Here is a 13,329-nt window from a genome sequence, read left to right on the forward strand (position 1 = left end):
ATTAACAATAATCTCCTAACACTGCCACCCATCTAGGTAATGTTGAGATCTCCAAATTATCTCATAAATGTCATCGTATATTTTTGGATTTACAGTTTATTTGAGTCAGGCTCCACATAAAATCTGCATGCTGGCTTTGCTGTGGGCTCTTTGTTAACCTGTAGCTTTCCCCATCTCCTTTCCCTTTTCTCGTCATCTAGTTTATTTGTTGAGGAATGGATCCGCTGGCGCAGTGGCATTTTCTACATTCGGATTCTGATTGCCACCTGCCCAGTGTGTCATTTCATCTGAACTTCTGGCCCTGGTTTTCTGTGTTAGGTGGAGATTGGACACAAAGGCTCGATTTGAGCAGGTTTGCTATTTCCGGGTACAGCCACCCTACATCCAGTGGTCTCTTCTCTGAGCTTATGGCTTCTTAACGTGATGTATCGACCGTTGACTATTGATATCTCGATCTTTAAGTCTAGCAGATGTTCTCGTGGGTGAAAGACATGTTTTTATGGCTCTGGAGATAGCTCAGAAGGTAAAGTCATTTCTTGGGCAAGCAAGATCTGAGTTTGACTCCTCAGAAGCACTATAAAAAGCCGAATGTGGTAGTGGGTATCTCTAATCCCAAGGCCCCTTATCGCAAGATGGGAGGTGGAGACAGGAGAGTTCTGGCAGCTCCCGGGCCAGCTAGCCTGGCGTGTTCAGTGGCAAATAAGAGTGAGTCTGAGCAAAGAAGAAATCCTGCCTCTAATAAGGTAGAAAGCAGGATTAACACCCAAGACTGGCCTCTGGCCTCTGTACACACAACTATGACACATACGACTGCAAACACACACACACACACACACACACACACACTTTTCGAATGAGGTTTTTATAGCCATTTGAACAGAGCAGTGGTCTCAGCTGTTGGCAGAGGTGTCAGCTCAGAATGGAAGCCCAGGATTCTTTTAACAGGGTCGGGAAGGGAAAGGGACTGGGCTCGAGGAACCTTGACAAAATTCTGCTCCGCACCGCACTGCTGTTAGCTGGAAGGATGGCGCAGCTTCCGAGATGGAAGGGTGGAAATATTGCTCCAATTTGCTGGCAGCTGGCACCACGTTGTGTGCCGTGCACAAACATCCATCTCCCACCCATAGATCCGATCTTTGATATTTACCAAAGCGCCGGGGGGCCTCCTCACTCAATCACAACTTCTGTTGTTATTTGTACAACTATCTAGAAAGGAGCAGCCACCTCGAGACCTGGGGAGCCAGTTCATTATTCTGATGATTGTTGCCTTTGCTGGTACTCAGAAGTTCAGGGGACAGATGGGAATGAGGGAAGCCAGATGCCAGCACTATTCCCTCATTGGCAAACCCAGCAGGCCCTGGCTGGAGCCCTCATCATGCCAGGAAGGGGAGAGGCCAGGCCTGGGGAAAGGCGGGCCACCATTGCACGGTGGTCAGTTTTAACTACATCCTGCTTGCACCCCAGGGATCGTGCTCAAAAGAACGGTCAAGGCAGGGCCACCGCCACAGGCAGGCAGGACAGTGGCTGTGTCATCTACTGGAAGGTCAAGACAGTGTTGAGTGATGCCCACACGCCGTGTGACTTCAGTCTATCTGTCGACAGAAACAGATGGCTTGGGGAATCAGGGCCCCAGTTTGCCCTCCCGTGGCTGCTGGAGAGTGAACCGGGAGGAAACAAGCAGATTGCCACAGGACGGTTAGAATAGCAACCAGTTCCCAAAGTCTAGACAGGCACAGGGCACAGTGCTAACCGCGTGGGGAAAGGAGGCAGCTAATTCAGCTGCTGGCTTCACTTCGCGGCCTTTCGGGCATATGAGGGCTGCCTGCCTCTCCAGCAGCTGTTACTGATGCCACACACTGGAAAGGCAGGCTTCAGGGTGAGAAGGCCTTGTCTGAAACAGGCAACTCTGATGACGTTGGCTTGGGGTCTCTGGTATCCAGGTCTATGATGGCAGTAACAACTCCGCCCGCTTGTTGGGGGTCTTCAGCCGCTCTGAGATGTTGGGGGTGACTTTGAACAGCACATCCAGCACCCTGTGGCTTGACTTCATCACAGATGCAGAAAACACCAGCAAAGGCTTTGAACTTCAATTCTCTAGTAAGTCTTTACTGGGTCTGACTAGACTATGAAGTCAGACTTTTTCATTTTATTCGTATAAACGTATTTTCCTAGCAGACATAAAGAATGCATGCTTATATGTGTCTTTAAATTCTAGTGAGCGGTTAGTAACTAACAAGTGGATAAAGAAAATGTGGTATGTCCATACAGTGGAGTATTATTTGGCAACCAAAAGGACGAAATGATTGGGACTTTAACATATATGAAGCTTTAAAACAGTGGTTCTCAACCTGTGGATTGTGGCCCCTTTGGGCCTTTCACAGGGGTTGCATATCAGGTATTAGCATTATGATTCATAACAGTAGAAGTAGCAATGAAGTAGCAATGAAATGATTTTATGGTTGGGGTCACCACAACGTGAGGAACTGTATTAAAGGGTCACAGCACTCGAAGGTTGAGAATCACTGCTTTAAAACATTACCCTGGGCAAAAAAAAAAAAAAAAAAAAAAAACCAGACACAAAGGCCACCCATTTTAAGAATTCCATAGAGCAAATACATAGAGACAGAGGAAAGTTGGCCAAGGAAGTAAGAGGAAACACATCTAAAACTTCTTGAGATGACAAAAAAAAAAAAAAGTTCTACAACTGTGGCAATAATTTCACAGTTACTTGAGTGTAAGAGACAGTGCGCTGTTTGTTACTTGAGGCTGAAAAATTGTGTGATAGTGACTCCACTAGCCCAGTGGGTTCCTCAAGATTCCCCCCGACTGGGTGCTGAGATGTCTCACACGGGGATCTTCACCTGTTTCAGAAGTGGCTCCGTGTGACGGGATTAAATAGAGTCACATTTGAATTCCATTTCTAGCAACTGAAAATGGTGAGAATTTCAGACAACTTAGGTTAACCTTCCCAAGTCAATGCTCTCGATTGTAGAGTGCCAATAATTACACCCACCTGCAAGACCTCTATGAATAACAAATGAGAGCCAAGGTCTTCGGAGTCCCACGGAGTGGGAGCTGCTGGGAGCCTCTCCTCCTCCAGCACTTTCAACACAGCGGCTTGCATGGTAGTCCTGTGCTACCCTGTCTTCTTACGGCGTTCCAGTGAGCAGAACGGAAACCACATCCCACTCACTGAATGCTGCCCGGTCAGCCAAAGAAATAGAAATAGAAAATCCAGCCCCAAGCATGCACACTATTAAAATCTGAGTTCCTTTGCATGAAGCAGCATGCAAAGGCCGGATCATGAGCCTGAGGCTAGCACACCCACAGTGGTGGCCAGGGAAGCTCTGGACACACAGTAGAGAGGAGGAGAAGGGACATGTTTTTGCCACTATAGTCTCAGCTTACTGTGTCTCTCCCATCTTCCCCAGGTTTTGAGCTCATCCGCTGTGAGGACCCAGGGACCCCACAATTCGGCTACAAGGTTCACGATGGAGGTCATTTTGCAGGGAGCTCAGTGACCTTCAGCTGTGACCCTGGCTACAGTCTGAGGGGCAGCGAGGAGCTGATGTGTCTGAGTGGAGAACGCAGGACATGGGACCGACCGCTGCCCACCTGTGTCGGTAAGATGCCTCTTGATTTGCAAGGAACTCCTTGGTCCTTCCCTAACCTGAGCTCAAGACGGGAATCTAGGGCCTCCGGCCATCAGCCAGGATTAGATCTACCTGTTAGTGAGCATTGTGGCTTTATGGGCACCCTTCTCCATTTCCTCACATTCACAGCTCAGCACACAGACAGTACAGTCCACACAGTGGCTTGCCATTGTCACACACTTAGTCTGTGGGACCAGAGTCCAGCCACGCCTGCTGGGTTGCTGCACAGGCAATAGAGAAGTGGCAAGGGTCTCTGAATGAGAAGTGACTCTGGGGCTTCCTGCTACACCAAGACTGGAATGAGCCCCTAGTTCGCTCCAGATCTCCATCTCCCTATAGGGGAAATGAATTTGTGCACCCTTTTCTAGGAAAATGCTGGGAGAAAGGCTGAGATCATGAGCTAGATCTGATCTCATGCTTACAGAAGACTGTGCTGTGCCGATGCATCTTCCCTCCCTAAGCCTGTGGTTCTCGCGAGTTATCAGCAGATGCTTTCCCGAGGCTTTGTGCTTGCGTCACAGAGACAGTGGTCCAAGCCTGAATGGAAAAATAAGCAGACCTCTACCATTCTGTTTGTCTGGCCGCTTCACTTCCCTGCTGCTCAGAATTCCATGGCCCTACTCAACCTGTTTCCTCCAAACCAGACCTTGCCAGTCAGGTCTCCTGTGCCCAAATACCTATAATGTACCTGTGCAGTACAGGCAGATCTGATGAGAATGAAATAGCCGTGGGGGAAACCATGAGTGCCTACCAAACCACACAGGCTTGAAAGAGGCAGGCAGGTGTCTGGGGATATAGAAGCATTAAAAAAAAGAAGAAAGAAAGTCTGTCCCTACCACTGGAAAGCCCCTGAGTTACCAAAAAGAGCAGGTACACAGATGGACCACTGTCATGAAGATGATCCCTGTCTACAGAGCTTCCTGTCAACAGGGCTTCCTGTCAACAGGGCTTCTGTCCACAGGGATTTCAGTTCACAGAGCTTCCTACCCACAAAGCTTCCTCTCCACAAGGGCTTCCAGTTCACAGAGCTTCCTGTCCACAGAGCTTCCCTGTCCACAAGACTTCCTGTCCACAGGGATTTCTGTTCACAGAGCTTCCTACCCACAAAGCTTCCTCTCCACAGGGCTTCCTGCTCACAGAGCTTTCAGTCCACAAAACTTGCTGTCCATTGAGCTTCCTGCTCACAGAACTTCCTGTCCACAGGCTTTCCTGTTCACAGAGCTTCCTGTCCACAGAGCTTTCTGTTCACAGGGCTTCCTGTCCACAGGGCTTCTTATCTGCAGAGCTTCCTGTAGGTAGGAAGACGGTCTAGCTTGAGCACATAGAGGGCCAACTGGATGAACAGCACTGTGAGAAACCTTAGTGATCCTGGTTGATCCTCTTCCCCTGGATAACTGCATTGGAATGGGGTCTCCAAACAACACACAGAGGGTTAAGAGCAAGAATTTCAACCCAGAAAGTAGACAGCACCAGCCCATAAGCAGCACTTATGGTCTTCTTTCTTTGTTACTGAGGTTGAGACAGGCTATAAGCATGTCTCTTTCCTCTGTCCTTGTGTGTATGTGTGTGTGTGTGTGTGTGTGTGTGTGTGTGTGTGTAGTCATGATGAAATCAGAGGTCAGCCTCAGTGTCTTTTTTCAGTAGCCATGCACTTTGTTTTGTTTGTTTGTTTGTTTGTTTGTTTGTTTGTTTGAGACAGGGTTTCTCACTGGGAGAGGCCTGGGGTTGGCCAATTCAGCTAGGCTTGCTGGTCCCAAGGATCCTCCTGTCTTCATTGCTCCGGCACTGAAATTACAGCACTAGGATTTTGCCTTCTGTGAGCATTCCTCTTTTTATTCCCTTCTTTCATTCGTGTTCCAGGCCTTACATAGGTGCTTGGAATTCACAGATGAGCATGCTCAGGTCAGCCAGGGTCACACATGCATAAACAGACAGCAGTGTGGTACCACAAGGCAAGCAAATCAAAGCAAGCAAAACAAAGGAGAGGCAGTAGCTCCCACATGATAACTGTTTGCTTTGCAGAAAGGATTCCTTATTAGACCCCTCTCAGTTACACTGGATCGTGCCAGTTACATCGGATTTAGAAAACCCACTCAAACAGGGCTAGAAAGACTATTTATACTTCAGGTCCTGGGCTTAGGAAGCCTTCTTCAGTGAGACATCTTCAGACCCCCATGTTGCCTTTAGAGAAGTGAGGTTGTGTGTGTGTGTGTGTGTGTGTGTGTGTGTGTGTTTACACAGGCCATGTTGAGGAATGATTTCACCATGGGCTACTGAAGTGACTGTTACAGCTTTAAATAGTCAAGTGTTTCCTTCATTGAGAAGGAGAAGCCCAAGCCCAGCAGCCAAGGCTCCAGGATGGGAAGAAGGGGGCAGGCCAGGGGGAGCAGCACCTCAAGGAGTCACTGCTAGTGAGTGCTGCAGGCTGGAATATGCAGGCCCTCCTGCCCTCCTGCTAGCCCTTGAATAAAGTGACCCATGGGGAAGGATGAAGGGGCGAGATCCCTTTGAAGCTCTTTCCAGGGCTCCTGTCTCCAAACAGGTGGAAGCCAAGGTCCATGGATGATGCCCTCCCACTGTCCCAGCTCCCTGATCCCTATCAGATTGTCACTCGACCTCTCACTCACCCCCCTCCCGCCACAGGCCCATTTACCTTTAGCCTTTCAATCAAGTTGAAACTACCCACCCCACCAGCACCACAGAATGGTGGCCCACATAAAGGAGCTAGCCTCCTAAGCACTTTTACAGGAAGGAGGTCCCTCCCTCATCTGTTCCTTTACAGTCCCAAGTGAGGCTCAGGGTCAGAGTGATGCTTCATGGGTCAGCCATGATAACAGGTCAGTCTCCCCTCTGTAACTCTGAACCCGTCTTTTCTCCCGCTTAACTCCTTGCTTAACCAATCGCTCCCTTTCCTAAACAGCTCAGCCTCAGACCTCTTCATTTTCCCTCATGCTTCCCTGGTTCAGACACAGTAATTTTCCTGGGAAGCAATCATCTTCTACTCACTGGTCCATGCATCCATTCACTCGGTAAACACTTATTAAACTTGTGTTGTGTGCCCAACACTCTACCACACATCTGATGTGCAGTCTACGACAAGGTCTCTGCAGCCAAGAGCCTGCTCTGTCAGAGGAGACAGATGCTATTCTAATGCATTTGCAATATACTCATTTCATTTGCACTGTGCTGGAGATACAAAGGAAGATAGAATCCGCTCTACCTGGGCAGGGAGAGGTGTCACAGGGAGGGCACTGACCATGGAGTTGGTCCAAAGCAGAGGCTGCCTGGGTTGTGGAGTTAGGTCATCGGACTCAGCAGGACTACCAGGGCTCCTTCTGGAGCCAGGGAGGCCAAAGGAAGGGCAACCAGAGGGTGTGGACTTCATTCCAGAAGCATGGGGCATGGCCTTCTCTTAGGAAGTTCCTTGACTAGGACTGTGCCAGCGGAGAGGTGATGGCCCAGGCTGAGACTCTAGTACTGGGGTCAAAGTAGAGACGATGTGAAAAATGTCTCAGAGATTTAGGGACAGAGTCTTAGAAGAAGACCTGACTAGAGATGGCCACGGCTGGGGGAGCCACCAGCTCAGGGGTTATAGGGAGCACAGATCTCTCCACTGACTCCCTTGCCTCGAGGCTCAGTCATCTGTGGCCCTCTGAGCTGCTACTCCAGTCCCTTACCTTTATAAAGTGAGCTCAGTCATGTGTACATACTATACTTCTTCTCTGTGGCAGAGGACATTCTCAGCAGCTTTGTGTACATTGTCTTTCAAATCCAGTGTTTGCCCAGATCCCTAGTCCTGTGGCCCACCACTGCACTTCCCCAGCCTTCCGTACAACGCCCTTCCTCTTCTCTCTGACTACAGGGTCTCTTCCTTTTGTCCTACCCAGCCAGTTCAGCTCGGGCCCCTCCTTCAACTCGCATTTGAATCCAAACTCTCCCTGACTCTCTGGCCTGCACCAGCGGGGAACTGGCCTCCTCCTTCCGGGCACCAGCACTTGCTAGTATTGTACGTGCTCCAGGCCGGGCAGATGTGCAGTGGCGTCTCCTCCGCTGGCCCTGACCCGTGGAGGAGGGCTGAGTCCAGTGGGCAGTGCGTGTCCTGGCACCTAGCACAGGTCCCTTTGCGTCATGACCAGGTGCAAACTCCTTCCTGTTCTGCCTTGGGAGGCTCCAAGGAGTTCGCTCATAGAATAGGCAGCTAGTCCTACCCTTGGGAGATATTTCTCTTACGAGTTTCTTCACCCATTGAAAGTGCACAAGTTGGGTGACTTTGTTCATTCACATGTGTGTGTCACCATTGCCACTAAGTTTGGAGTAGTTTCTCCATCAAAAAGAAAGTGTGCTACCCATTGGCAGTCACTCACTCCTCACTCCCCCGAGCCTTGCTAAGCATAATGCACCTTCCATCTCTCTTGTCTTGCTTATTCTGGATACTTGGCATAAATGGAATTACACGATACACCGTGTTCTGTGCTGGCTTCTTTCACTAAGCGTCATGTTTTCCAAATCTGCATCGTACCGTGTATGTGAAGTGCATTCCTTTTCACGGATGACTAATATTCTGTCATATAGATACACCACATTTAGTCTTTCCTTTCTTCAGTTGATGGACACTGGGGTTGTCTCTGCTTGTTGACTACTGCAAATAACACTGCTAAGAACATTTATGTTCGAGCTTTTATGTGAATGTATGCTTTTCACTTCTTCTGAGAAAGGCATTACCATATTGTATGGTGACTTATATTTAACACTTATAAGAAACTGCCTACCAGCTTGCTTCCCAAAGTGGCTGCCTCATTGTACATTTCTACCAGTAATATGAAGGCTCTGGTTCCCCCACAGCCTCACGCTTGATGTTTTATTATCAATACTTGCCTTTTGGTCATAACCACCCTGGTGGGAATGACGTGACTGTGATTTTGATTGGCAGCTGCATAACAATATTAAATTATGGTAAGCAACCCCTCAAAATCAAATTAGCCATTTATATACCTTCTTTAGATACATGTCTATCAAAAGCCTTTGCTTAGTTTTTAATTGGGTTGTGTGTCTTTTATTATTGAGTATTAAGAATCTGTTTCCAGTTCCGGGCACTAGTCTCACCTAGCAAGCTTCTGACATGCTCTGCTTAAGCATCTGGAATGGGCTAGAGAGACTTGGGGGCCACTCAGTAACTTCTGGATGCTCAGGCCACCCCATGATGCTTGTTCTGTTCCAATTTCTTTCAGCTGAATGTGGAGGGACAGTGAGAGGAGAGGTGTCAGGACAGGTGCTGTCGCCTGGGTACCCAGCCCCCTACGAACACAATCTCAACTGCATCTGGACCATAGAGGCAGACCCAGGATGCACCATTGGGTAAGTGTTCAGAGCCAACAACACTTGACACTTGTCACAAGCATCATTGACAGACCCGTAGCTATTTCCAGGATCCTCCTACCACTGCTAAAAGCTTGTGGGATTAACAGTGACCACAGTAACCCTAGGTTTGGATTGGGCATGTGGGACTCAGCCTCAGCCTCATGGGGGCTGCACCCAAGGCCACACAACTCACTGCTGGGACATTTCTACCACAGAGCAGCAGGGGCCCAGGCTTGAAGCTATGCAGCCCAGCCTTGGATCCCAGCCCCTCCACTGACTGCTGGTGAGACTCAATTATGAAGCGTCTCTTCCTTCCTCTGTGAAGGTGGAGTCCCAGTTAAAACTCTAGAATGGCATGCTGCATGCTACATCCTGGGCTCAGTGTGGCACTTCATTCACAGTGATGGCTAGTCCAATCACAGTCCCCAAGGCTAGTCCCAGTCTGTTTGATCTGTGTGACCCAGGAATTTTGGTTCTGGTTCCCTGTCTGCCTCCTTGTCTGTAAAATGAGGATCAGAAGTGCTCCAATTTCAGGGCTGTGAGGAATTAAGTAGCAAAATCCAACCTTCTGGCGTTGGTACATTCTCCTCCCATGACAGCTCTCTTCCCAAATCAGCACATGACTCAGGAATTCCTTAGTGTTCCAGGCCATGACAAAAGAAAAGACTGACAAGTGCACAGCCTTTCTCATGACCTCTTCCCAACAGCCCTGTTGATTGCGATCCGTTTGCATAGAAAGCTAAGAGTTCAAGAGAAAGCTTCGTTTGTCTATGCTTTCCAAGCTACAGAAAGCTGGAGAATACCCCTAGATCTTTCCAGATCTTCACATTATGTCCTACTGCTGGCCAGGGTGAGCCTTGAGTGGTGTGGTTCAGAGGAGGTAGGAGGGAGAGAGCAGGCTGAAGTGGCAGTATGCTCAGAGGTGTGCAAGGAGGAAGACTGAGAGAACAGGCTGCCTGGAAGAGAGGCCGCATCTGGATAAGGGCTAGATGGGATTACAGTGGCCCGGTTACGGGGAACGTTAAGTGGCACTAAATAAGAGGGAGCTGTGGGAAGTCTTAAGCAGGGTTGGTCCACCGTGGCTATTGGCAGTACAGAGAGCTCACAGGAGGTCACCATTGAGGATTAGGGATAAAGAGAGAGCCACAGAAGGGGTAGAGTTGTGGCTAGCAGGGTTTTCAGTAGGAGATGTGGACGTGTTACTGAGAGAGAGAGATGAACATTCATGTTCCCCGGTGCACACCATTCACTGGGAATTAAGGAAATGCAGCGTTCACCCTGTTCTCATCTCTGAACTATACCCCGTGCACTGCGGTGAGGGGCACACGGGACAGCTTAGGGTTTTGTAAAGTGACAGTACTGCTGGAATGGCCTTCTGGACACTCACCAGCCCATGTGACCCCCGGTGTGGGTGTGACCCCTGATGACCTCTAGCATGTCACAGAGTGAAAGCTGAGTGTCTCATTCCAGCTACTGGAGCCAGCATGGCTTCAGCCAACGCCTCCATGTTCTTTCTCGCCACTTGTCTGCAGTGAGATGAGGAAGGAGGAACAAATTCAGATGACGTGTGTAACTAACTGCTCCTGCCAACTGACTTCATTCTTAGTAAATTCACAGATGCTGGTTCCTCTTTTCCCATCTTGGCTCTGCAAGGAGCAATACCTAAAATATACAGAAAGGCTGGAGCTGCAGTAACCAGCGTCTGCCGCTACATGAGGGTCGTTTAGACTTTATCTCTTTTGTCTTCTTTTTCTTTCCTCTGAATTTCACTTTTTGGCTGAAACACTCAAAAGTCCGCTGGAGACATCCTGGTGCTTGGGCTCTGAGTATTTTGACCAGCACTGTCCAAAGAGAAGGTGCCGCCCATGGGAGCATCCAAAAGAGCTGTTCCAGCACTTCCTGAGGAAGTGAGACTTTGGAGCAGAGATAGAAGAAGGCCGGACACGTTCACAGGCATAAGATTCGGGGGCAACAGGGAATGCATGAGAAACAAAAGTGAGGACAAGCTCACTGCTAAGAAAAGCCAGCCAGGAAGTGGCGAGAGGCAGGAGGCTCAGGTCAAAGTCAACATGGTAGATAGCCTCTCCAGAACTAGGAGGCCATGGGACCTATTGCAGGTGTATGCCATGCTCGTGTGTGTGTGTGTGTGTGTGTGTGTGTATGGTGTGTGTGTGTGTGTGTGTGTGTGTGTGTGTGTGTGTGTGTACACAAACAAAGATGAATAGACTATGAAGATTGTTGGGCATGCAAGATGGCTCAGTGGGTAGGGGCACCTGCTGCCAAGCCTGACCCCCCCAGGTTCAACCTCCAGGCCTCTCATGGTGGAAGGAGATAATTGATTTTCCCAAGTTACCTTCTGAGCTCCACAAGCATGCCACGGGACATGCATATGCACACTATAAGTAAATAAAAATGTAAAAAGACTATGAAGACAGTACCAGCCCTCACTCAGATAAGCTGCTTGCAGCCATTGCTACCCATACAGGGACTGCTGCTAAGTAGGCAGCTGTGGTTCCAGAGCCAGGGTCCTGCTGCACCCAGGCACCGATGGGTGCAGACGCAAGACATGAAGGAATGAAGCTTCTCTGCGGGTTAGCAGGATCAGTGCTGGAGGGAGGGGGAGGCTTCTCCCATACAGCTCTTCCAGTGATACAGTCCCTTCATTAGGAAGAATAAGGACCATGTAAACCTTGGGGAAATGAGTAGGGTTTTGGGGTTGAGTGCACATCACTGTCTGGGCCCTGAGTGCTAGGAATGTTTTATATGCACGGAGAGGAATTCCAGGTGCTGGCCGGACATGTCCTTATGAGAAAACCTGAAAGCTGGCCAGGCCCAGAACAGGGAGGGGGCCATCCTTACTCCTACGGATAAGGATCATTTGGGCATTTGGGCTCATCTCAACCTCACTCTTGCTCCAGGCTGGTTCCCTGGTTGCATGGTTTATGTGCCCCTTAGACAGAGATCTTCCAGACTCACTGAGAGATGCCAAAAGCGAAAATGGGGGACAACACAGTCTCCGCATGCAGTCTCCACCCAACTCCGTCCTCTGCATCCATGCACATTTCACAGATGCATACAAAGCTGTGTATACATCTCTTCATTCCCTCTCCTTCTCCCTCCCTTCCTCCACTTGTCTCTTCTTCCTCTTTCCTTACCTGTCTCCCTCCTTCTTTCTTGCTTCCTCCTTCCTCTCCCTGCATCTCTCCTTTTCCCTTCTCAATCCTCCACTTCATCTCTCCTTGAAAAACCAGCAGCTAAGTAAAAGGAACTAGTAACTACACACATCTGGAGGGGCCTTTAGTGTTTCAGTCCCTATTTAGTTTTTTTTTCTCTGACTCTGAATATTGTTACAGAATTTTTCTACTAAATATATTATATATATATATATGAGGCCAGCAAGAAGGCTCAGGCTGATGACCCAAATTTGATTCCTTGGAAGGAGAGAACCATAAAATTTCTTCTCTTTTCTTCTCTCTCTCTGCCTCTCTCTCTCTCTCTCTCTCTCTCTCAGACACACACATACTATGGCACGTGTGTGCCCGTGTTTTCTTAAATAAAAAAGTCACAGAGTACAACGCAGAGCCCTCGAATCTCACAGAGTAATGTTACTCTCCACACTCTGCTTAAAGTAGCCTGTGGTCTGCTTTTGCTTTTAATGCTTTTAGGCATTTCGTGTAACCACGTACACAAAGCAAACCCAGCGAGTAGGCTTTATTAAACAAGTCCACCTCGTGGCCTGCCTTAGCAACTTGCTTTTTTTGTTTTGGCTCTTAACCACGGTCAGGATCTTATGTCACTATTAGGAGACCACCTACCCTGGCTCAAGGCTGCAGAGAAGGCAGCCGTAATTGATGGAAACACTCCCCCCTTGGATAAAGCGAAGAGTTTCAGATCTTTGCTCCAATGAATATCTTCGTCTATGAGTTTTTTGAACACATATCCAATTATTTCCTTCAGATATATTCTTTGAAGGCAGATGTTGACACAGGACCTCAGATTTCCCTCCAGATACCACATCTGCTTTCCACACCCTCAGTGGCCTGTGGGAAGGCTAGCTTCCCACACACCATCCCTGACTCTGCTCATCTAATACCTCTCTACCAGTTTCCTGTTTCCATCCCTTTGGAAATACACAGTGTCATACACAGTGGAAATATCCCAGTGTCATACACAGTGGACCCTGCCTGGGCTTATTTCTAAACACTTTCTCATTTCAATTTAATTCTAGGAAAACCTAAAATTCTTATTAAAGTCACTAAGTACTTATGATTTGTGTGTGTGTGTGTGTGTGTGTGTGTGTGTGTGTGTGTGTGTGTGT

The 13,329-nt window shown here is 48.7% G+C and overlaps 1 protein-coding gene across 1 annotated transcript in view; it reads left to right on the plus strand.

Moving 5' to 3' along the window:
- Positions 1-13,329, plus strand: part of Csmd2 (CUB and Sushi multiple domains 2) — a 547,489-nt gene that overhangs the window by 401,480 nt on the left and 132,680 nt on the right. Inside the window, exons 23-25 of the mRNA XM_055610909.1 lie at positions 1,941-2,097; positions 3,432-3,623; positions 8,882-9,008. Coding sequence (XP_055466884.1) covers positions 1,941-2,097; positions 3,432-3,623; positions 8,882-9,008 — 476 coding nt within the window. The remainder of the gene's footprint in view (positions 1-1,940; positions 2,098-3,431; positions 3,624-8,881; positions 9,009-13,329) is intronic.

The sequence above is a fragment of the Psammomys obesus genome, unplaced genomic scaffold (genome assembly GCF_907164565.1).
Source record: "Psammomys obesus unplaced genomic scaffold, mPsaObe1.curated_primary_1811, whole genome shotgun sequence".
NCBI classification, from domain to species: Eukaryota; Metazoa; Chordata; class Mammalia; order Rodentia; family Muridae; genus Psammomys; species Psammomys obesus.